Raw genomic sequence first — 24,264 nt, 5'->3', positions numbered from 1 at the left:
GCGCCCAGCAGAACGAGGGATGCAGCTCCACGGCTGGCTGCACCAAGGACGTGGGGCTGGCAACAGCCAGGTACCGGCTGCAGCATCGCCGGCACCAGAAGTACGGGATGCCTTCAGCTCTGCTCCAGTAGTGGTCCACACTGCACCTGACACAGGATGGGGTGGTGCGGGATGGCCAGGAGGTGGCTTCCCGGCCTTTGAGAAGTGTCAGCTGACTCTTCCAAGCAAATCCACATGACCAGTCCCTGCATGAAGTGGATCCAAGTGCAAGGACACTGCCACAGGTAGAACCATTGCATTTTAGGTTTGGGAGCATGTTCTGGCATGCAGCTACACATGCTGTGCCTGGTATGTGCCCTCTGCTCCTGCCCATGCCCAGGAGATGTCACTGTAATGCACAAGCCTGTCCAGTGGACCATCTATCCCACAGCAAAATTTTTAATTCTGGGAAGGTGGGAGCTGGGTTTTGAGAGGACAGATGTCACCAGAGTCAAGAACATCAAATAGCCTGTCTCCTACACGAACCAGGAGAGGTTTGCAGTATACAGAGATGGAACTTTGCACTGCACAGAGATGGAACCTTTTCCATTCAACAGTCACAGGCTGTGGCACAAAGGGGAAGAGGCCCAAACCCTCTGCTTTAACTTTATTGTTTTACAGCCCAAACAAATCACCTGAAAAAGACATGCCCTAAACTTTGAGTGTCAAACGCCTTGGTACTGACTGAAATACAGCAGAAGGTTGTTCACGTGACAGAATCAGGGAGTGGATTGGGTTAGGAAGGACCTTACAGATAATCTCATTCCAACCCCTGGGCCTTGCCAGGATTCAGCTCCTGCCCAAGCCTTGGCTGGAATAGCTGAGCATTACACTGATATAGATACATCACTCTTCTGCTGCTCTCTTTGCTAGCTGCTTCTAGCATGCTGGGTTTCAAAGGGAACCTTTTTTTCTCTTCCAAGCCAGCTGTTTTCATAGAAGAAATTTTTACTGCAATATGGCTATTCACCAGAAAAAGGCCATCACTTGCATCCACAGCACTGCCAGTGCTGCTGGAGGCTGTGTAGCAGGTGAGAGGGAGGCCTCCTGAATGGAGATGAGCACACAGGCTGTCCAGGTGAGCAAAAAGTACAAGGTGCCTGTGGACAAGATGCCAGGATCATCTGGTATCCACAGGGAGCTCCCACTGACCACCAAAGAGGGAATTTATTACCATGTACACTTTGCAGAGGGAAATGAAGAGAAAAGACAAGGAGCCCAGCACATGCTCTGCATCTTTTCAGCAGAGCTTATCACATTTTTCAAAGAATGAAGATTGGCTCCTGACAGCAGCTGAGGAATTGGGTCAGATCTGAGCCATGAACTCCACAGTCCGGGCAGAAGGAAGCACAAAGGCATGTAAAGGGATCACCAGCACAAGGACATCGTGACAGCTCCCTTGTCTCTTTCTCAACCCTGAAATGAGTTCAAACTTCTGTATTTGGGACTGAAACACAAAGAACCAGTTAAGGATGACATGGTCTCCCTCCACCTTTCCAAGTGGCAAGCCATGCCTACCTATCCTCTTTGGTGCAGCACTGAGCTACTTCTTGCTTGACAATATAGTCAGAGCTGCCTCCAAGGTTCCCAGCTTTCTAGGGTGAATTCTCCTGGCCCACAGCTGCTAACACAATCATCAAAACAGCTCTGGGATCTGCTCCACCGTGCCACTCAGCCAGGAACACACTGGCCTGTTCTGCCCTGGCAGATGCTGCCACAGTGCTGACCCAAACAGAGCTACAGGAGGACAGCATACGCAAAGGTAACATTTACTGAGAGATACAGAACTGAGTATTATGAAGGACATACACGGATGGAGAGGGTAGCGACACCACTGCAGAGGGCAGCTTGGACCCCCTTCCCAGCATGCCAGGAAAGGAGCTGGATGCTACCGGACAAGTAACACAATGGAGATAACTGTGGCATATGTGTTTGTAACAAACAGACCATTATAACATACATTTCTATGGGATCACATCTAGTGATTATATAAATCCATATAGAGATCACTGTATAAAAACTTTGTAAAAAATACTTTAAAAAAGTGTAAAAATGTGCATTCAAAAGCACGGCCGACACGGACAGCTGGGCTGTAAACATTATACTGAGTGTGCTTGTGGGGGGCGCCTGCGCCACCGAGCCCCGACAGGCCTGCCCACCAGACGGGGCTGCATCAAGTGTTTGTGGTTCTTGGGTATGGGTTTCCCTCTGGAGCATGTGCCAGGAGCAGCAGCAGCCTTTGGGCAGGGTGCTGGTGGGCACTGCCCAGCTGCCACTCCTCAGCCTGCGGCCCCTGCTACCCACAGGCTGCGTGCTCCTCACAGGATACTCTGTGGCTTTGTGGGTCCCAGGGCTGAGAGCAGGCTGAAGGGTGTGCTGACGTATCACAGGGAGGTTGCCCGCACTGGCACCGCCAGCCCTGCACCCAGGTTCAGCCTCAGAGTACATGGTTGGCAGGTTCCTGATCTTCTCTGTTCCCATGTTTGGTTCATAGTTCCCAAGGAAGCCCACCGGGTCCTGGCTGCACCAGGCCTGGGTGCACAGTTCTTCATACAGTACATACATTAGAGACCCTGGAATACCCTGTGCCACTGTCTCCTCCTCCTGGCCCTGTGCCACCTTCACTTCTTCTCCAGCTGCTCCAGCAGTGGATTGGCTTCGCTCTCAGGTGTCTTGATGCTGTCTGTCCGCACGATGCAGGTGGGACGGTGCCGGTTCAGCATCAGGATGAGCTGCTGCCTCTCCTGTTTCAGCTCTTCTATCTGGGCCTTCAGCTCAGCATTCATAAGCTCTAGACGCTCAGACTCCTAGCAGACAGGAACACAACCGCATGTGACTTTATCTAGCAGGACAAGATACAAGAAACAATTTGGCCAACATGCCACCTCTGCTCAGTGCTGTCCCTCAGCCCCTGCAGCAAGGGAGCAGGCTGAAGACCTGCCAAAGCATCACATCCCTCCAGGCAGTTCATCCCCATCCCACTAAGTGCTTGGCACTTTGTGTCACACAGAAACACACAGCCACCACCTGGGGCAGGTCTCTGCCACACCCCAGCAAAACCTGTGCCTGGCTGCTTCCCGTGGTCTGGTAAGGTGTTTGGGAATAAACCCATGTTTAAGTTTTCACCCAGCTCATCTGTTAGCATCTGCCCTTATGAAATTACTCCTTCCAAGTTGTGTCATCTGCCCATGCCTCACCACTGTTTGCAGAAAAACAGCAAGGTGCTGTGACAGTTTTTCTGCCCTGGGGTTAGAGGTGGAGTAGGCATCTGGCCTCTGAGTGGGAAAATCTTTAGGACTTCGGTCAAGGGGCCAGCACTCCCAGCTCGTCCTGTGCCACACTCACATGGGTATTCCTGCTCCAGCACTGAGGCAGAGACATTATTATTCCTCTCTCACTGCAAGCCCAGAGCCAACCTCCAGCTCACTCCAGCCCTGGTACCATGGATAAGCTCTGCCTGGGCATGAACATGGCCACCACCTTCACAGCCTCACAAAAAGCAGGGGCTGTATTTTCCCAGATAAAGGCACTGGAGCAAGGGGTGGCAGAGGGGAAGCTCAGGAGGCAATGCTTCCTGCAGCTGGAGCACTGCTCTAGGGAAGTCCCTGCTGTGCCCTGGGACAGACTGGGGCACCCACCCGCTGCAGGAACTCCGTCCTCTCCTTCTTCTTGTTACGACATCGTGCTGCCGCTACTTTGTTTTTCTCCCGGCGCCTTTTCCTCCTCTCTTCTTCCTCATCCAGCTATAAGAAGACAGAGAAACCCAGATCAGAGGCAGCAGATGTGGGCTGGGGCAGGAGGTAGGGGTGAGCACATGGCAGCCCCATCCATGGCAGGGCAATGTGGCAGCCACCTGGTCACGAGCCACCAGCAACATGACTTAATCCTCACTGGAACCAGGGATGCTGCTGCTACAGCCTCTACCTCCACTTTGTGGGAACACAGAGAGGGAGAGACACAGCTGAGGACATGGCTGGTATGGGACAGACAACCCTTCCCAGGGCTGCTCCTTCCCTGAGAGAGGGAAGAGACAGAGAATAGAGCCCCCTCCCAGAAACACAGGTGGTTTGTCACAATACAGGCTCAGCTCTGTGAGCACAGACATTGAAAGCATCACACACAGCCAAGGACAAGAGGCAGAAAAACCCGGAAGATACCCCAGCTGGGCCTGCCCCATTCCAGTGTCTGGGACTGTCTGCTGCAGCTTCAGCACCGTCTGAGTCACAGGGCCACCACAGTAAGGTGGGGACAGGTCCTGCATCCCCTGTGAGGAGGCAGGCCACAGCAGTACCTGCACTGTTTGCCATGACTCAGTTCTCTGTGCTCTTTGACTCAATCCACACAGGCCAAACCAATAGGGCTAGAAAACCATAATCAAAGTATTTACAGATATATGGTGCGAAGCCTTTGTAAATGGCCAATAGCATGCCAACATCCAAGAACACAAACTAGCTCCTTCAAGAAAAATCTGAGTGCTGGAAAGCCCTGCAAAGTCAGGTTAAACTTTGTAGCATGGATAGAGAAGAAAAGGTCCCCAGTGCCTTCATCCACATTTGGCCTGGGTCTCTGAAATTTGAGGTGTCAGAATGAACTGCCTCATTCCTATTGACTGATACCCGGTGGCCACAAGATCACCCCACATGCACACACACCAGCAGTGCTGATGGTAATGAAGGCTGCAGGTGCCATCATCCACAGTAGACTGTGCACACTGCTGACAGTCACCAAGTCCAAAACCCACTAATCAAAACATGCCAGTGTGATGCACAAGGACTCGATGAAACCTGGACTCACCAAAGGCAGGGTGAAGGGGCAGCTTAACTAAGCTGCATGTCCAATACACAGCACATAGCATGCTGTGGAAGGCAATGTCTGAGCTTTATAGCACTAACAGTTTTGCATCTTTTCTACCTTGCTTTGCAAGCATTATACCACAGCTGCTATTTCAGCTGGGGCGAAAATATTAAGCAAAGCCAGCACAAGCTATGCACAGACTTCCATAATGCCAGGCTGCCACCATTCCTATGACAAGGCAGTGTCATGGGGCACCAATGTACCACACTTTGGAGAATTGGATGGGAACTGCACAGTCAGAAATGGACAGCTCACCCTGCACCCACATAGATGTGACAGGTTAGAACTAATCTGGAAGGCACTAACTCTACATTTTGCTGCCAAGTCTTAGAAAAGTTCCTGACAGAAATTAAGAGAAGGTGAACATCAGGGTAGATGCAATTCCCCTCTGCACATTTACCAACTACTCATTTACCCCTAAGACAGCTTCTTGGTCTTTTAGTTCAAGGATTACTATAAGGGTGCATAGAGGTCACGTGCTCACAGCTCCAAAGCTCAAAAAACATCCCCAAACTTGCCTTCAAAAGTACATCTCGGGGTGTAACGGCAACTGGAAGAGCAACCACCAACTGTACCAGCCCTGGAAACTGCCTGACATTTCCATGCCCATTGGTCCATTCAACTAGAATTACAGAATAAGTGACCTGTCTCTGACCCTGCCTCCACACCACAGAGGGCCCAGAAAAGGTCTGTGTCCTTTAGATGGAATACAGATGCCCAAGAAAGGTGACTCAACACAGACAGAAGAAGCTTGAACCCTTGGTTCTGCTTTTTGACCACAGCTCCTGTGGCTTTATAGAAATATAGAAAGGTTTGGAGATCACTTAGTTCCAATCCCCCTGCCACAGGCAGGGACACCTTCCAGTACAGCAATTGCTAAAAGCCCCTTCCAGCCTGGTCTTGAATACTTCCAGGTATGAGGAATCCACAAATTCTCAGGGCAGAAAAGTTCTCTTCTTCAAGACAGCAGGTTTTCCCCATCTGCATCTGCTTGATTTCAGTTCAAAAAGGTGACATGGCCCTGGTGCTGAGGATTAGGACGTTATTCAGAGGCACATGGGACAGTGATGGTGTATCACCCAATAGCATGTCCCAGCAGTTGATCTCCAGGGGATTGGATCCCTGTGGGTAGAAATCCCTGTGGAAATGCCTCCTGAACTGCTTCAGTCAGCAGCCTCCGAGACTGAGGTGATCATCTGCCTGAGGGGCAGGGCCCAGTCCCAGAGGGAGCACCCCAGGTGGGATTCCGTGGTGGAGGATCCCAGCAGCATCTGTCTACACCTGTCCAAGAGGAGAGCAGCTTTCCCAGTGGGGCTGCCCATCACTCTGCAGAGAAGGTGGCCCCCAACACCCACTGGATGGGTTTTGTGTGTGCCCCCAGGCACAAACACCCCAATGCCAGGAGATGCTGGTGCCCCCAGCAGGGCAGAGTGAGCTGCCTTGCCCAGGCTCATGGCAAGCAGCCTGTCCTCCCAGCCACCACAGAGTAGCACCCAGCATTCCTGGGCTCCAGCACCCTGCAAGAGGAAAGCAGCTGCAGGCTGCATTGCAAAACTGTGCGTAGGCAGCTTCTTGGCTACTCATGGGATAAGCAGCTACTGCTTCAGCTCCCTCAGGCTTTTGCTGCAAAGCCTTGCCAAGGGCAGCTCCATTTGCTGTCTTCAACTCCTCAGCTTCATGGGCCGTGCAGGGGAGGAACCAGCTGCATGGAAGGTAGCTGTGCAAGGGCTGTCAGTGGGTTTTCTCTTATCATTCAGAGGAATGATATGGTGTGTAGAGGAACAGCTGGCTCAGAGGACACTCAGCAATTCCAGTAACTGCTGTGGGGCAGACCTGCCCTGTCCCTGTCACACAGATGCCAGTGACATCACATACCCATGCCCACGAAAAGCAAAAGCAGCAGTTGCAGGGACAGCTCTGAGATGCCCAAAATGCCCCAGGAAAGGAGCTGGGCCTGGGAAGACAGCATAGCTGCAGAATCACCCTCTTTCTTCCCCAACCCATGAAGCAAGGCAGGCACTGCAGACCATTTGCTGCAATAATACCGAGGCCACGAGCTTGGAAGAGAGTTTGGCTTCAGCTGCAAATCTGTGACTTGCCCATAGAGGAATGTAAGCCATTAGCATCCCCAGAGCCTCACAATGCCCTCCCACAGTATCCTAGCCTCAGCTCTTCCCACTGCAGAGCTGTCCAATCCTTCCCAGGCAATATCCAGGCTGCACAAGCTGACTGGACACTCTTTTGGGCACAGAGCTCCTGTGCAAGGTGATCAGATGAGCTACATCATACCAGTTCTACCCACAGGAGTCCACCTCAAATGGCTGGAGGGAAAGAACAGGGATGCTCTGCACAGGTGGGCCTGGCTGCTGTTGAGCTTCTGCCAAAAAACTGGGCTAAATTAAGTGTCAGCACCATTTGGAGAGCAGGTTGCCCACTGGAACTCCTATTTTACTCCTTTCTGCTCACAGCTCATCAGAGGCAGCTTTTCACATCATCCAGCACCTCCTTGCTCACGCTGCCAGAGAACACAAATCACCCCATCCTCACATGGCATCATCTGAGGTAACCTCACACAGAGCAAATGCTCTGTTCAGAAGGCTGTTTATGGGACCTTCTAACAGCAGCCAGCGTCCTGCCAACGTGGGACCTCTGAAACGGTGGGTTCCCAGCTCCATCTGCAGGCAGTAGGAGGTGCAAACACTCACCACTAGTTCAGCTGGAGTCAAAGACTGGACAACACATGCAAAATAAGGAAAACTGTCCAAGTATCTCCTGCTTCTGACATGGCAGCCTGTGGTACGGAGCAGAAACTACCCACCTTCTCCATCCCAGGAAACTCGAGGTGGAGCCATGGCCCACCCCAAGCAATGGGGCAGGGGCAGCTCCCAACAAGCAGTGCCTGTGGCACAGGCTGAGTCACTGCCCCACACACCCCATTCCCGCTGGAGAGGCAACATCAATGCTAGAAGCACCAAGGGCTTGTTGGCATGGGTGACAGGCTGTGTGACTTCTACTACTCTGGGTGCATGCCCCAGCCTAGGGACACGTTGGTTGCAGCAGACCCCACTCCACACGCAGGGTTTGAGTTCAGATGGCTGCCAATTGCTGCACTGGACCAGGTCTGGGATGGTGAGGCTACCACTGCCAGCCAGGGACAGGAACTCAGGCAGGGAGAAGAGGCAGCCAGTGGAGCAGCTGCTAACATGCATGCACACCACCAAACAGGGAGCCTATAAAACAGGCTGCTGGCCACTGCTGCAACAGCCAAGCACAGGCAGGAAGGAAACCCAGGCAAATGCAGACAACAGCCCTGCAGGGCCACCTGCAGCCGGCAGCCTGCAATACTCACCTCACTTTTGACAGGCTGGGGTCTCTTCCCAAGCTTCACCTCCAGGAACTGGAGTGGGGAGATCATGGCGCCGATGTTGCGGATGTCAGCGCACTTGAGCTCCTCGGCGGTCAGGGCTGTGCCAGGCAGGCCTGTCAAGGGCCCGAGGCCAGGCAGCGCACCAGCCGTCAGCGACGGGTCGGGGATCTGCCCTGGCATCATAGCAGGGGAAACAGCTTCCCAGGCTGCAGGGGGACAGAGACATCCCATTACAACCTGGTTACAGGGCCGCATGACACAGCACGGGACAAACTCATGCTACAGTCCCATCACCTCCAGGGGTGTGAATCAAGGAAGGCAGACATTCTCCCCCAGGAAGGGCAAAGGCAGAGAATAAGCAGAATCTGTATTACAGAAACCAAAATATAAGAATCCTGCCAGGAAGAATAGGCTACTGGGGTGTAGATCAGGAAGGGAAGAGACCTGAGAGGCAAAGTAGCAGAAGAACAGGAGCTGGCTGCAATGACAGTGATGTGATCCCATGGACACCTTTCTCTGGAGTACAGCGGATCAAGGTTTGCTTTTAGCTGAATTTTGATTAATTAATGTGTGGATTATTAGTTCAAGAAGAAAATGGGACAAATAGGACCATAATATGCCCTAGGTTGGATTCCTTCTGGGCAAGCTCAGCCACTGGTCAGGGCTGGGACACAGCACACAAAGACCACAGATAAAACTGCAAGAAAAAAAAAAAAAAGCCACTGTACAAACATCTCTCAGCACAGACATGAGGAAACAAATGCTGGAGGGGAAGGGAAATGGTGCAAGGTTCAAAAGTCCTATCATGAAAGAAAAAAAGTGAGAATAGAATCAGGGCAAACTTCAGCAAGTCACTTACAGGGAGGTGAAAGGGAGTTATCAGTAAGTATGAAGAACAAGCAGCAAAGATACAATAAGATTAAACCTAAAATGGGAAGTCATAGAGCTGGAACTGTTACATCAGTCCAAAAGCCATTGGAGCAGATGGTTGTTGGCTGTAGTGCAGGTACATCCCTGCTGTGTAACTGGCCTGGGACACTCACAAGTTACCTGCTTACAACATTCAGAGTCAACTTCTGTCCACACAGCAGCCATTTGCCCCTCTTCTTCAACTCAACATCAAGGCAAGGGGGGCAGTGCACACAACTCAACAGTGTGTGTGCACTGCCCCCCTTGCTCTGCCCATCCAGAGAAGTCCCAGCACACTGCAGGAGCCTCCACCCCATTCTGCCCCTGTGCAGGAGGCACCAACACAGCAGGGATAAGGACCCTCAATGTCAAAAGAGAAACAGACTAAAGGAGTGGACCCAAAATCTCTGTGTGCAGCTTCCTCAGTGTACAGCAACCACAAGAGCCAGTCAGAAGGCAGGATTCAACAAACAGCTGGGGAAACTCATGGAAGCTCTCGCAGCACCAAGTGTCAGACAAAGGAGGAGCATTAAATGAGGGATAACATGCACTTGCCCTGCTCTTTCCAAAGCATCCACTCTCATCTGCTGAGAGCCCAGGTAACAGGTGATAGAGAATTTTGGCCCAAGCAGCACAGTTGTGCAGAATCATGCACACACACTTAGCCAAGCCAGCTGCCACAGCTGCTCAGCACTTGCCATCCCAGGGTGACAAATCCATGTCAGTACCAGGCTGAAAACTTAAGTGAAGCTGCATGTGAGATAAAACTGCTGGATCACAGAATCACAGAACAGTTGAGGCTGGGAGGGATCTCTGGAGATTGCCTGGTCCAACTGCCCTGCTCAGGCAGAGTCAGTGGGAGCAGGCTGAACAGGGCTAATCATGACAAACAGAGAAGTTAAGGATTTCTTGGCACTGGCACATCTCTTTACCCATAGGACTATTTAATATATTTGTTAATGTGAAGGAACCAGAGATAAGCAGCAGAAGGAAAGGAAAAACAAGCACAGAAGCTAGTCAAGGGCAGAGAGGTTAATGCAAGCTCCACAGCATCCAGCACGGGTGCTGTGCAAGCTGTATTGGTGTGACAGACAGAATGATTTGCAGCAGAGAGTGTCTACAACCTGCAATGAGCTGTGAGCTGTCAAACAGTCTAATCTGCCAGTGAAGAGGTCCAGGTGTCAGCATGAGATGCCCCCTGGCAGGGTTTGCTCAGCTGTGACCAAGAATTGGGAAAGAGCAGGGAAAGCAGATGCAGCAAGACAGAAACCATGAAGAGGAATCAAGCCCTCTGCTCCAGTCATCCTTTAGGAGACCAGAAAGCGGAGAGCAAGCCAGTGTTCAGCAGTGCTGAGAGCACTGCTGTGGGGAGAGGAAGCTGGGCAGGGAGGAGGTGATCTGCATAAGGTGATTAAAGCCTGAAGAGAAGACAGGAAAGACAGACAAGTAACCTTCCAAGAGAAGAGATACTACCTGATGAAATGGACTCCTGCCCATCTGGCGACAGAAAATAAAGAGAAAATACTTGGTAATGCTACTTGACCTCAGAAAAGACTTCAAGTCAACTCCTTGAGACTGCAAGGACTTAAACTGATGGAAAGTATTCATTCTTCCACAGAGATCTCTTAACTAGAAAAATGTAATTCCACATCTGCAGTGGAATCTTGTACTGACATCTTGTACCGGAATCTGCACCAACATCTGGTAAGCTGCCCAGAGATGCCCAATGCAGCTGGGTTCTGGAGCTGCACACTGCCTCCTTCCCCCTTCCTTTCAGGCCTACACATGGCTAAGATGCTTCACCCCTCCAGAAATAAGTACCATCACAACCTGAGGCTGCACTCCAGACAGGAAAACACAAGTTATTTAGGGAGTGTGGCTAAATCCCTACCACCTTCCTCAGAGACCAGGTCAATGAGGTGGCATGAGAAAAGGGAGGTGAATCTAGACGTTCTTCCCAGGACCCCCTGCCATAAGACAGAGCTGTATGTCTACCATTTTGGGATAGCTGTATACCCTGCAGAGCTGGCCATTTCCCTGATGCTGCCACCAAGGTGACATGCTGTGGCACTGGGGAAGACACCTGCCAACAGTAGCACAGCCCCGGCCAGCAGTCCCACAAATGTGCGTCCCCAGCTTGAACAGCTTACATCAAAATTTAGAAAATAAAGTAGAAAAATAATCAGTAGCAAAAGTATTATGAGCATTCACTTGAAGTCTCTCACAGACTGATTTGGGCTTGAAGCCTTTCACAGGCTTCAGGATGAGAATTGACTTGAACCCAGCACTGGATGCCAAAATCCATTCTGGACTTGGAGGGCTTGGTTTTAATTTATTCATAGAATCATAGAATAGGCTGAGTTGGAGGAACCCATCAGGATCATCGAGTCCAGCTCCTGACACTGCACAGGATAGCCCAAGAGTCACACCACTTGCCTTAGACTGTTGTCCAGACACTTACTGAACTCTGTCAGGCTTGGTTCTGTGACTACTTCCTTGGGGTGCCTGTTCTAGTACCCAACCACCCTCTGGTGGTTGAAAAACCTTTTTCTGATATCCAACCTAAACCTCCCCTGCCTCAGCTTCATGCCATTTCCTCGAGTCTGGTCCCTGGTCACAAGAGTACCTGTCCCTCCCCTTCCCTTCCCAAGGAAGTTGTAGACTGCAGTGACGTCTCCCCTCAGTCTGTTTTTCTCCGGGCTGAACAGACCGGGTGACCTCAGCCACTCCTCCTGTGGTTTCCCCTCCAGGCCCTTCACCATTCTCATGGCACTCCTTCGGATGCCCTCTAACCACTTAATCTCTTTTCCCTATTGTGGTGCCCAAAACTGCTGAAGTATTCAAGGTGAGGCCACACATGTGTGGGGCAGAGCAGGACAATCCCCGCCCTTGACTGGCTGGCCATGCTGTGCTTAATTTTCTTCCATCATGACATGCAGTTGACAGCACCCAGGCTAGACAGTCCAGGCCTTCAGGCAGACTGAATATAGGGTCACTGCAATTTATGAAATAAGGAGCAAGGAGAAATCCATTGCTCAGGCTGTGAGACAACCTAACCACTCAGCACCCTCCCCCATGCACTCCTGAGCCTGGGCAGGTTCCTGGGGACAAGTGGCTAAAGATTTGAGAAAACACTGTGTTTTGTCCAGCACATCTTCTCCTTCTGCATCATCTGGTAGCTTGATATGCCTTGAAATAGCCTTTGTACCAGTGTAACACACAGCACAGGTCAGAGTGAAGGGGCTGGCCCAGTATCCAATATGCTCTAAAAATTCATCCTGGAGTGCAGTGCCAAAGCCCAAATGACACCTGCATCAGTGTAAACTAAATCTTAAGTTCATCAAACCAAAGTGCCAGAAGCCTTCTGGATAATCATAAACCTGCACATTAAAATGAGCTGAGAATTAAGTAGAAAGCAGGGAAATGTCTTCTACAGGTGAGGGCTTGCTCAGGGGTCAGAAAGCTCAGGAGCACATTGAGAACTGTCAAGCTGAGTTAGACCTTGGAGAGGAACCTAACATCATTCCCAGCAGGGCTAAAACCATGGAAATGAAAAGGAATGAAGAGAGGTGCCATCCCTCTCTGCAGAGCAGGTGTACAGTGACAGATCATCTCCCCAGTTCTTGAGGGCCTTCAGCCCCAGGCTCTGCCACTCCTGCTGACTGGAAAGACTCAAACTTGAACAAACCCTAAGTTTGTTCCACTCCTTTGCTTCTTCCTAATGTAAGGACAACTTTTTCATCCCAAGTCCCAGATACTTTCCCATTCTTTTCCGGTAAGTGCCAGAGGTAAGCTGTACTTTAATCATGTAAAAAAAGCCAGAGTATGGAATTCTATTTAATACTTTGGTCTTCCTCCCAAAGCCATTATCCTGGCAGACATGGACATGCCTACCTATAGCTCCAGCATACTGGTACCATGTTCACATGGTAGGGCAGAACTTTAAAGTTCAGAATCTGAGTTTGACCTCTAAGTTGCAGCTCTTCCACATCTGGCTGGATGGGGTGAATACAGCTGGTGCCTTGTCAATTCTTAGTTAGTTTCTGGATATTCCCTTGCAGCATTTGCTATTTCTAAGGCACATGAACCAACTCACCTCTGTATTCATTCACTTCCTAACACAGTGCTTTATTTGGGATTCTTTTTTTTTTTTTTTTTTTTTTCTCAGAACTGATTAATAACACAGACTTTTTCCCTCAATGCCAGGTGGTCTTTCAACATCTCCTTACAAGAACTTGGAAATGTCATGTCTTCAGTAAAACCTAGCTTTCTGGTGTCCTACATTTGAACCACACAACTCCTTTATATGCATTGTATCAGCTATGCTTTTTCACATAATGAAGCCAATAGCAGCACATCAAGGGGAAAGAGAATGTGCAGTCTTGCATATGACCATTGGATCAGCATGACACCAGCTTCTTGAGTTTACATGCACCATAATACTGCCTTCTGCACCAACACTATTCATCATTTTGTGCCATGACATCGAGATGCTCCAGAGTGAATTAGGAGACAAAGAAGGTTTTCTTACAACTTCAGTTCGATGATGAGTACCTTATACCATTCATTGCTCTGTTCAGAAACCATCTTTGCAGCAAAAAATCTGGTCAACACATGATTTCACAGCTCAAAATTCAGGTTTTATTTCCTTAGCTTTGCCTCTACACTCCCTTATTCTGGTTAAAATGCTGTAACACAAGACTTGACCTCTTGCCGAAATGTCTGTAAACCCTCCTGATAATTGCAGCAACTTTTGCATCCTTGCTTTGGCGCTGTTCTTCCTGTGGCTTCAGTCAACTCAGTTATTTTATCAGCAGTCTCATACTCAAAAAGCTGACACCAGTACAGCTTTCTTTGCTCACCTTGGTTTTGCTGCATCTTCCACCAGTTTCAAGTGTCTGTGTGCTTTGTTCCTCAGTTATGTCCTTATGGTCAGCAGTCTGTGACACTGGGTTGATTTAATATTTCTTAAAGGCAGTGCCCATTACTCTTAGTTTTCCTCCTACTGCCAGAGTCTGTTATCTTCTGGAAACCACAGCCTAGAAGGAAGAAGCTTTACCAAGTTCTTTCTGTCCCATACAGTTGCTCAGCTTCCTTGGTGACACTGCTCCCATGTACTGTTCTATTCTTTCTTCTGCAGTTCTAATCTTCATGTTCTTAGGCTTTTTGCCTTTTTTTTTAATGGGTTGGGGTTTTTTCTCTTCCTATACTGATTTGGCTACTACTTTTTCAGGGGACTCTTTGTTTGGGTTTGTGTTTGGTTTTCTTTTTAAGAAGCTGATGTTTGCACAGCAGTTACAGCATAAATCTAACATGCATAGTCATAATTCGTATAACCCAGGGGGCTTGCGCTCCACTTGCTAGTCTGTATTCACACCCTCCTCTTCACTGCTATTCTTACCCACAGACTAAAACTGGCACAGGAATGTCTACGTGTGTTGAAATCATGCATTCAATTCCCTGCACATGGACTGCCGCAGTTTGTATCCATCATCCTATGCACCCAGCGGCGCTGTTTGTTTCTTTATACACCAAATGCAGTTGCTACTGTTGCACCATGAGCATCATCCTGCAGAGACAACCATGACATCCCAAAGCAGGCTCTGACAGTCACACTTCAATCTGACTTGCCATTACTGCCTTATCTCTGGTGTCAGCTTCCTTGGTGAGAGTGAGGGCTATTTGCAGCCTTATTATCAGTTTTGCTGTCTATAATACAATCACAGTTTCTTACAACATAAGCTATTTCACATGTGCTGACATTTATAATGGTTGATCCAAGTACCCTTCTGATGCTCAGAGAGCCAGTCTAGCATCTAATATTGCCAGCCAGCAGATTCTGACACTCTGTACCTACCAGCATGTTTCTTTTTGCCCATGTTAAGCACTGCTCTAAGGCATAGTCTGTCCTACCAGCCCTTCTCCATGCTGCCTGCAGAATAAAGGCCATGCTTGCCTGGTATTCTCTCAGCAGGCTCAGCCTGGGTGCCTGCCATTACTTGTCAGCTGCCACGCATCAGAGCACTGCTGAAGTCTGTAAGCCACCATACAAGCAATCTTTGAACTCTTCATCAGTCTGCTAGCACCTAGCACAACATTGCCATTTGTATGTACTGTCTGGGAGCACCCAAGTCACAGTAACTGGCCTTTCATCTGCTCCTGGCCAACAGGGAATAATAATTCTGATTTGGAGATCAGAAGCAGTGCTACCAGCTTCTAGTTCCTTAGATTCTACTCTGCTTTATTGTAATTTTTAAACTTTTTTTTTTAGCTCCTGGCTATCAAGCTACCTCAGTCAGTATGTCATACACTGAATCGATCTAGTTCCTTCTGTGAGCAGAAGGATGATTTATATGAAAGCCCTTTCCTGACATACCCAGTTTCTCATGAACCAAGAATGCAACTTCCTAAACAAAGACAGGGCAGTTGGCTACCACTCTTTCTCTGAAGCTCTGAGCCACTTGCTTTTTTCCATCTGGACTCTTCTGAGAAGACTGCAGAGTGCTGGTGGTCTGAAGCCTACAGACCTTCGTCCACTTTCACTTCGAAGTTCAGGCCCCAGTGGGAACAGATGAAGGCAGAAAGACACTACCCCATCTTCCCCGTGCCACAAGTACCTTGCCATGCAATTAGAGCTTTCTTCTGCTATCTAAAACATGAGACTCCCCCACTGCCACACAATTCTATCTGTTCTAGATGTATTTAATTTTGTGTAGCACCTTATAGTCATATCTTCTGGCTAGCTGCTTCTGCTCTGCACTGTTAAACGCACAAACTTGCAGGGCCAGTGCCAAGCACCACAGTGATCAAAGTTATCTGCCAAACATCAGAACACAGCAGCAGAGAAGCCCTTTGGGGGTAACCAGTCTTTTCAGATCCCCTTGCAGTAGCTCTGGTAAACACGGACTTTAACAACAGCCTCGGTGTATTCATTCATTCAGATGCTGAACCTGTTGATGCCAAGGAACCCACCACCTATAGCATACTGAAAAGCTGCAGTGACACCACCTGGGATAAAAACATGCATGCTCTCTCTCTTTACTGAGCACCTAACATTACTTACTGTTTTATGGCATCACAGAAATCCCCCTTGTTTAAAGGCCAGGTAAAGGCACGGTCACAGCATGGCCTATCAAGTGCACTGAGGTGGAGCACACCACCCCAGAATGCAGGACATTGCAGTACCTCACTACTCACTGTAGTGCCTCCACACCCCATTTCCATCCCAGGAGGGAGAGACAGCTCCTACAACCAGGTTCTAGGATTGCAGGTCCAAAGATGCATCTGTGCCCTTCCCACAGACGCTCCGAGCTGACATTCTTGCTGTTCCTTTCCTCCCACAGGCAACCCATGCTGGGAGAAGAGTTGCAGGGTTTGTGAACACCCACACATGTAACCTCCCACCCCCAGTTCAGAGTGAGTGGGGGGCCACAATGCTGAGAGGAAGAAGGAGCTATGAAGAACTGTTCCTCAGGAGGTGGAATTCTAAACCTACTTCACGAGTGGGAACATTCTGGCTCAGTCCTGCACATCGAGCTGGCAGGAGGAACATCCGAGTCATTGACGGACAGAGGGCTATGAGAAGCTTTCTAAAAACAGGAATGCAAAGCGCCCTGCTGCCCTGCCTCCTCTTCTCCTTCAGGGAAGCTCAGAGCTTCCTACACGGTGCTCACAGAGCAGCCCAGAGCAGACAGCACAGACAGCATCTCCTTGGCAGAAATGCCATTTTGCAGCCTCTGGCCCAGCTGAGTCTCACCATTAGGCCTCCACACCTGCCTGTCTAATGCTTTCACTTCTTGCCCCTTTTGTGAGGAAGGGGGATACTGGTTCTCCAGTCCTCGGGCTTTAGAAATAATCTCCATTTGCCATTAGCAAAGAAGGCAGCTCATAGCCCTTCCTCCCTAAGCATTTTCCTCCATACCTTCCCAGGGCAGCAAAAAGCTCTAGTTTAGCTGCTCCCACCACTGCAATGCAGCGATTGACTTCCAAGCATCCTGTGACAGCAGGGGTTTGTACAGCACCTACCACAGCAAGGCTCCCCTGCTGCGACAGTTAATTCCAATAACTGTAAAAAAATGCCATGAATTATCACAGTATTATTAAGACTGCAATTAATTATTTGAGGTTGCACCACCCACAGGACGGCAGTACAGAGCAGGAAGGTAAAAGCTAGCCTGTTCGTACCTGAAGCACCTCAAAGGCATTTGAGAAGGAAGGAGTATCCTGGTCTGAGCAAACATCGGTGTCTGAGCTGCAGCCTCACAACTGACTTGTTGAAATTACCCAGGACCTTCCATAACCACATGTGGTCAGGGCTAGAACCTTCTTCAAGAAGACAATCCTGCTCCAGCACAAAGCTCTGCCCTTAGGGGCCAAGGACAGCCTCAGAGATGACAGCCCCCACACCCCCTAAAAACTCCCCAAAATTATGCCTTAAATACCAGGGTCATCCACAAAGACCTCTAATCCATATAAAGACCAGCTCTGGCTAGTTTGTAACAGCACTGCTCAGCTCAGAGGCCCATATGTGCCTTCAGCTCTCTGTGTGCATGTTAAAATAGCCTGCAATGTTTGGATTGATACTCTGGACAGTCCAAGCAACTGAGAAATGCAGCCAAAGACAGATGGCATCAGGTTTGCAGTGCCCCCTCCTTGCTGCACTGCACTGCAGGACACACACACATGCTGGCTAGGGGTCCCATGCCTCACCATGGCTCTGCCTCCCTTGCTCCTGGGGCCAGGCCCACTACAAACAGCCACTGCAGTGAAAAGAGCCTCTTACAGCTTCACATTCAAGTCATTGCATGCTGCCAAGTACCTGGCCCAGGCAATGCAGCTGAAGTAGCAAACTATCACAGGGAAGGAGACCACAGAACAGATGCTCAGTGCTCCTTGAGCACTTGGACACACTGCTCAGATGGACAGGGCAGGAGGAGGCAAGAGGTCTGAGGGAGTATTTACTCTTCCTTGGCAAGGAATGTAGCACAGGGACCTTTGCATCCTGTAAGGAGGGAAATACTCAGCTGTGAAGATGGAGGGAAAGCATCCATAGGCATCTCAATGAAGAAGCAGAGGCAATAACCTGCACACTAATTCAGCAGATTTTGTTAATTCCCCAGACACCAGGGGCAACCAATTGCTGCATGACCCAGTAATGATGTGGATGGCAGCTCCTGCACCCACACACTCATTCCCTAGAGGAGCAGGTTTTTGCATTTTTAAATCACTAGGACTTATACTAAGAATCTGAACTCCAAAGGCTGGCATCCACAGATGCCCTCACACAAGCTTTTACCAAGAAATTCCCAGGACAGACTCTATCAAGAGCCGCCAGAAACAGATTTTTATGCAAGTTTTCCCAAAACTAGGTAAAAAAATCCTGGTCTGAACTGCAGAAGCAAATGCTTCTGCTGAGCTCTTGGAGTCCAAGCACACACACACACGCACACACACTCACAGTTTGGCAGTGGTTGTGTTCCAGGGCTGGTAATGCAAGCCATGGAGCAGGCTGCCAAGACAAGCAAGAGAACGAGCCAGGCCCTGTTTCATTGGCCACCATACGCTGCATATGGCCCTGGAACCAGCCAGCACAGTGTTCTCACCCTCCTTGAAGGCATAGGAGACCCTGTGTTTTCAAATACACCTCCACAGGGCCTTCATTAAAGGAAAATGGAAACATAATGTGGCTCTTGCTCCCCTGGTATTTCTCCCTTTCCCCCAGTTTGCTCTCAAACCTACTTCCCTTCCATGGAAAAAAGAAAGTGCCTCCTGGAGCAGAGCGTGCAAAAGAATGCAACTTCCATTCAACTCCATGCCTGACTGCTAAAGCGGACTTGGGACCGCGCGGCGGGGGCACCTCCAGGGCCCCTTTCCTTCCCCGGGCCTCCCGAGCTGGAGACACGGCTGGCGACAACCAGCCCGCCCGGCCCGGCCCGGGAGTCCGCGCCCCTCACCTGCGCGCCCAGCCGGCAGGTGAAGCGGAGGCAGCGGCCGCCCGAGAAGCGGGGGGAGGCCGCCCCCGCCGCCCCGCAGCTCCTCATGCAGCGGCAGCCCAGGGCCAGGCACCCCCAGCCCCGCGCGTCGCCGGCTGCGGGGGCAGCAGCCCTGCTCTGAGCCGCCCATGCGGCAGTGCCCGGCCCCGCGGAGGGTCTCCCCGCATCTCCGCGGTGCGCCCGACCGCCCGGACAGCAGCAGCCTGCCCGCTGCCGCGGGATGCTCCTCCGGGCGCCCCCCGCTCCAGCCGCCGTGGCCGCTGTCCGCCAGCCGCTGCCCCGACCCCCGGGCCCCGCCGGGTGCCGATGTCGGTGCCGGCCGCCGCCGGGACGCCTTGGCCCGCCACCGCCCGCCGCCCCGGTGCGCGCCTCCCGCAGGCTGTGGCAGGCGGCGGGGTGGGTTGCATCAGCCCCGGTTATATAGCGGCCCCTGGGCTGCGGGGAGGGGTCGGGAATGCGGAACCGGCCGGGCTGCCAGCGCCACACGTCAGGGAGGGCGGGGGAGCGGGGCCGCGGGGCGGGGAGCGCCGCGCAGGGGTGGGACCAGCCGGGGCACCCCGACATCCCGCACTTCGGCATCCCGCACCCCACGGCCACGCATCCTACACCTCACGGCCCGGCATGTGCGCATCCTGCACCCCGGGACTCCGCACCCGCCACCCCTCGGCAACCCTCTGCCCTCGCAGCCGGCATCCCCGGCACGCTCCGGCAGCTCTTGACCCCTCCGCTCCACTGCGCCCCGGGACATGGCACCCCGACCGGGTGCGCGTCTTCCCCGCGCTCCTCTTTGCGCCCCTCCGCACACCCTCTGCTTCCCTCCGGTCGCTCTCGTCCCCCGGCGCATGCCTGGACACTGTCCCGGGCAGCCCCGGCGACGCGGCCCGGTGCCGCCACAGCAATGCCCGAGCTAGACCGATTTGTGCGGAGCCTCCGCTCCTCAGTCCTGAGCCTGGGAAGAAGGAGGCAAAGGACCAGAGAGAGTATCCAGTGCTCCACTGCATCAAACACACCTCACCCAGGGTAGCAAAGGCACAGGGCAGGTAGGGCTGCAGGGTCACTCCACTGTCCCGTGGGAAGCAAAAACCTTGTCATCTCATCCTTTCCCCCGCCTGGCCTGCTCATGCCCCACACAACCCTGGCTCCCTCCTACAAGGGCCAAGGGCTGTCAGCCCAAGCTCCACTACTCCCTTCACTGGCCTGGAGAGTAACCAGGAGGAAACAGAGGGGTTCAAGACACCTCTCCCCAGCTGTTTTGTTTTCTTATCATCAATGGGACATCAGGATGAGACATTGCCTGAAGCACAGGTACACCCATGGTGCCCAGTGTTCTAGCACCTTGATGTCGGAGCAGGTGACAGACTGGGGCCTTCCTGATAACTGATTTGTGTTTCTTTCCTCTCTGTCCCTAACACTGGCCTCTTCCCAGCTGCATCAGCCAAACTCTTCTGAGGAAGCAAAGCTTTGCACATCTGGAGGATCATGCTGGATCTGCCATAGGTAGTGGATGCTCCAGGGCTGTTGCTCCTAAAGCATTTCAGGACAGAAAGGCTCCTTTTCCTTCGGAAAGACAACATTCTGAGAGTAGTTACCAAAACCACCAGGCTGAGCAGCACTACCCAGGTAAGTGACAGTGCCACCTCTCTGACCCACCTAACACCACAGAGAGACACCATCCACCCTACCTCATTTTCCTTCCCCTGACTTGTCAGTCATTGTTTCTTTGCAGCATTCACCAATTTAACTTCTTTTCACAACTGAGGATTCACACTATTCATCATCTACAAGGTCTTGCCATCAGCACTTCCAGCCTTGTCCTCTTCATCTGTACCTCAGCAAGAGAAAGAGAATTCAGAGAGATCTGAGACTGAGCAGGAACATGGGATCAGAAATGCTGTGCTCAGTATAGGATATAACCTGCCCAAGTTGTCCTACAGAAATAGCTAACATCTTGGCTTGGCAGGACACTGCACATGTATCTTCATTACTAATCTTCTCATGCTGTTGTTGTTTTGTTTGTTTGTTTTGTTTTCAGAGAGGCAGAATACTTTTTGTACACTTTTGCATACAATCCCAATATTTCTTCTTAATCTTGGTACCTCATCTTGGGGGAAAGGAGAAATGTCAGCCAAGATATATTTTTTCCATATGCATTCCTTTCAGCATCAGATAGGACAGACTTTCCTATTGCCTTAAGCTCCAGGTATCCCAATGGGGTTGACAAACATCTCTCTCCAGCAAATCAGACAAGTTGCCTTCAGGGCATGGCAGCTTCCTCACAACTGCTGCATCCTGAGGGAAGGGAAGAGGACAAACCAGAGGGATTTCAGAAGAGGCTGATGACCTGGTTGAGCAAGGTCCAGTCCAGCACATAGTCCCTCCTGCAGCCTTTCCCTGCCCGGGGGAAGGTGGGAAAGTGCCATTTCCCCTTCTTTGCAGGGGGTTGGAAGAAAGAGAGCTCTCCCTGCTGTCTTCCACCGTTTTTGCCTTTTTCATTTCCCTTTCACTGGTGGGCAGAGCTGGGAGATCTCCTTGTGACACAGACATCTATTGCCCCAGCCTTGAGTGCTGGCCCTTTCTCTCCCAGACAGCCTCCACAGGATGGGAGCAGGGATCCAGCATCCACTGGTCTGTAAAAGACCAGCACTTGCAGCATGTTTGCAGTGCACTGATTTCCAGACTGTGCTGAAGAAGGTTGAGAAAAGGGAAGGAGAGCCCATCAGCCTACAAATTTTTTTCCTACCCTGCTTCCCCATTGCAGGTCCTGGAGGCAGCTGAGCCTCCATTATTATAATATTGCAAGTTAGTCCTAACTGGGACTTACTTAACTATTGAGGAGCTAGTTCCAGGGAAGCAATCCTTGCCCGGGACAGTGCTTACGCACATGTTTAAAGGGACAAACTTGCATCATTCTTCCTTAACTTGGGAACTCTTGTCTCACAGGGGAATTTTCCCTGCTCTTGCAGCCGCCTGTGCTTGATCTGTTCTTTTCCCAAGCTGGGTTTTGCCTCATATAAACACCAAATATGTTTACTTTTCAGATAGTTTCATTTTGGCTAGAAAAGACGTAACAATTAATTGAGAATTCATGGCTTCAGTGGGTAAAAGTGAACAAAAAAGCCACCTACAACAGGCTGTTTGCTGAATGATGCAGATAAACACGTCTGGCCCTACCAGGGCTGGTCAGTCTTGCCACTGTGGTGGAAACATGTGCTGACAAAGACAAATTAACCAAATATGAATGGCAGCATTTGCAATAGAGACATAACTGTTGAGGAAAAAAAGCAAAAGTTCCACTGCACAGAACATAAAAAGCTGTCAGTACCTTGCTGCTTGGCAGATGGCTTTCTCTTCAGATGAAAGGGATGATTTGCATATTTTTGTCCAAAATAAAGTGTGTGGAAGGTGAAGGCTCATGGATGTGGAAACAGCCCCTGCAACACAACATGAGGCCAGAAAGTTATCAGGAACAGAGAGAACTCTAGAGCAAAACAGAGCTGCACCAGCACAGAAGTTTGACTGCAAAGGAGCTGCTCTCAGTCCTCAGGAAAAGTCTTTGCTTTTTGCCTGCCAGCATGCATTCCTCTGCCTTCTCCACACGGATGAACTGTGCCGCTCCTCAGCTGCATTTAGGCCTGGGCCAGGACACCCCAAAACAGCTCCACAACCACCCTTGTTCTTTCACCCCTCTTCTGGATTGTCTGGTGGCCCTCTCACAGCAGGAGTGGACGCTGCCCTGGGGCAGGCAGGCCAAGGTGGGCAGGGGAGGCAGAGTCAGCACTGCTCCCTCTTGCCAGGTTTCTCTCTGAAACCTGTTACAGCCCTGTCTGAACACAGCAACAAAAGCCACAGCATGGGCAAGGCTCCTGAGGGTCCTTGGCCTTTAATGTGCCCTGTCCAAATGCACTGAGAGCACGTTTAAGACCCCAGCAATGGTAGTCCTTTGCTTGCCCTCTGCACCCTCCTGATGCCACTCTTAGTAGAGATGAGCTCATAGTAACCTCCGTGAGATATTTTTGGCCAAGAAAGCAAATGATACACAATACCTAAACATCTCTGTTGCATGACCAAACACAGTTTTTTGTGCTTGAAATTAATCCATATTCTAAGCCTAATCAGGATGTTAGCCATTCCAGTTCACCTTTCTGCAATCTCTTCAGGGCTGACTAGCAAACATGCACGTGGGACATGCCTGGCAGATACAAAGCCATATTGATGTCCTACATGTAAAATTCTCTCTGGCATTGCCTCTCAGTGCAGGCCGACAGGGTTAATGATCCCCTGCCACCCACTGAGGCTGAGAGAGCTCTGCTGTGTCTCTGCCTAACTGGGATTCCTCAGACCTGCTGCTTGCCCGCACAATTGCCATCCAACATTTGCTATATGAAACAGTGCATTTCATCTGTTACTCATCCACTTTAATGACCCAAATCCTCATGAATCTGCTTTTCCCTGATCTTTGTTTTCAGTATTAGTATGCAATCCTGATGGCCAATTCTGAAAACCATTCACTGAAGGATGTGACCTGGGACTTGTACATTCAAAGTCCTGTAAGCCACAGTACAATACCTATCTGCAGCAAGAAAGAGCTTCGCCCTGCAGGAGAGAATGGTGGTGATACAAGACAAGACATAGCTGCCATTTGGCCACCTCTGGCTGCATGTCACACCACCCCCTTGGCCACAATCAGTTCTGATTTAACTGTTTCCTTCATAAATCCCTAACTCATTTATAGTTTTATTCTTATTTTTTTAAAAATCCTTACTTCCAGTCATTTTTCAGAATTAGGCTGAGAAAAGAAAAATCACACAAGCAGTAGGAGTGAGAGGATGGTAAATTGCCTCTAAGTCACTGAGGGAAAGCAGGCTGTGTCTGGTCTGGTGGCAGTGCTAAGGTCTGAGTGGTCACTACCACAGTCATCAGACAGTGCCACACAGGTTGATGAGCTCATTGATCCCTACATTGCTTGTTTATAAAAATAGGACTGATTAGATTAGATTAGATACCAGGGCTGGAAAATGCTGTGCAAGAGCTTGTCTCTGACAGTGCTAGATCCTTAAGTTAAATAATCTTTATGTTGGACAGTTGTGGAACAACCTCTTTAAA

The 24,264-nt window shown here is 50.5% G+C and overlaps 1 protein-coding gene across 2 annotated transcripts; it reads right to left on the bottom strand.

Moving 5' to 3' along the window:
- Positions 1–580: 580 nt before the first annotated feature.
- Positions 581–22,579, bottom strand: JDP2 (Jun dimerization protein 2). 2 transcript variants are annotated; one of them, XM_041472120.1, is made up of 4 exons: positions 22,484–22,579; positions 8,243–8,466; positions 3,678–3,782; positions 581–2,846 (listed from the first exon to the last, which is right to left on the bottom strand). In XM_041472120.1, exons 2-4 carry the CDS (start codon positions 8,441–8,443, stop codon positions 2,661–2,663), a joined length of 492 nt encoding a protein of 163 aa, XP_041328054.1. In that variant the 5' UTR covers positions 8,444–8,466; positions 22,484–22,579; the 3' UTR covers positions 581–2,660. The 2 variants fall into 2 exon arrangements, with proteins under 2 accessions (XP_041328054.1, XP_041328055.1); XM_041472121.1 differs by lacking the exon at positions 22,484–22,579 and having other exon boundaries at positions 8,243–8,472.
- Positions 22,580–24,264: the final 1,685 nt, after the last annotated feature.

The sequence above is a fragment of the Pyrgilauda ruficollis genome, unplaced genomic scaffold (assembly GCF_017590135.1).
Source record: "Pyrgilauda ruficollis isolate IOZ18807 unplaced genomic scaffold, ASM1759013v1 scaffold28, whole genome shotgun sequence".
NCBI classification, from domain to species: domain Eukaryota; kingdom Metazoa; phylum Chordata; class Aves; order Passeriformes; family Passeridae; genus Pyrgilauda; species Pyrgilauda ruficollis.
This window is presented reverse-complemented; position numbering and strand designations above follow the sequence as displayed.

What these genes read in the sequence shown, in the direction of transcription:
- JDP2 (XM_041472120.1), bottom strand. Translation starts at nt 8,443, where the DNA reads ATGATGCCAGGGCAGATCCCCGACCCGTCGCTGACGGCTGGTGCGCTG. An exon ending in CCCAGCCTGTCAAAAGTGAG is followed by an intron (nt 3,783 to 8,242) that starts GTGAGTATTGCA and finishes GTCTTCTTATAG; the next exon opens with CTGGATGAGGAAGAAGAGAG. An exon ending in GGACGGAGTTCCTGCAGCGG is followed by an intron (nt 2,847 to 3,677) that starts GTGGGTGCCCCA and finishes CCTGTCTGCTAG; the next exon opens with GAGTCTGAGCGTCTAGAGCT.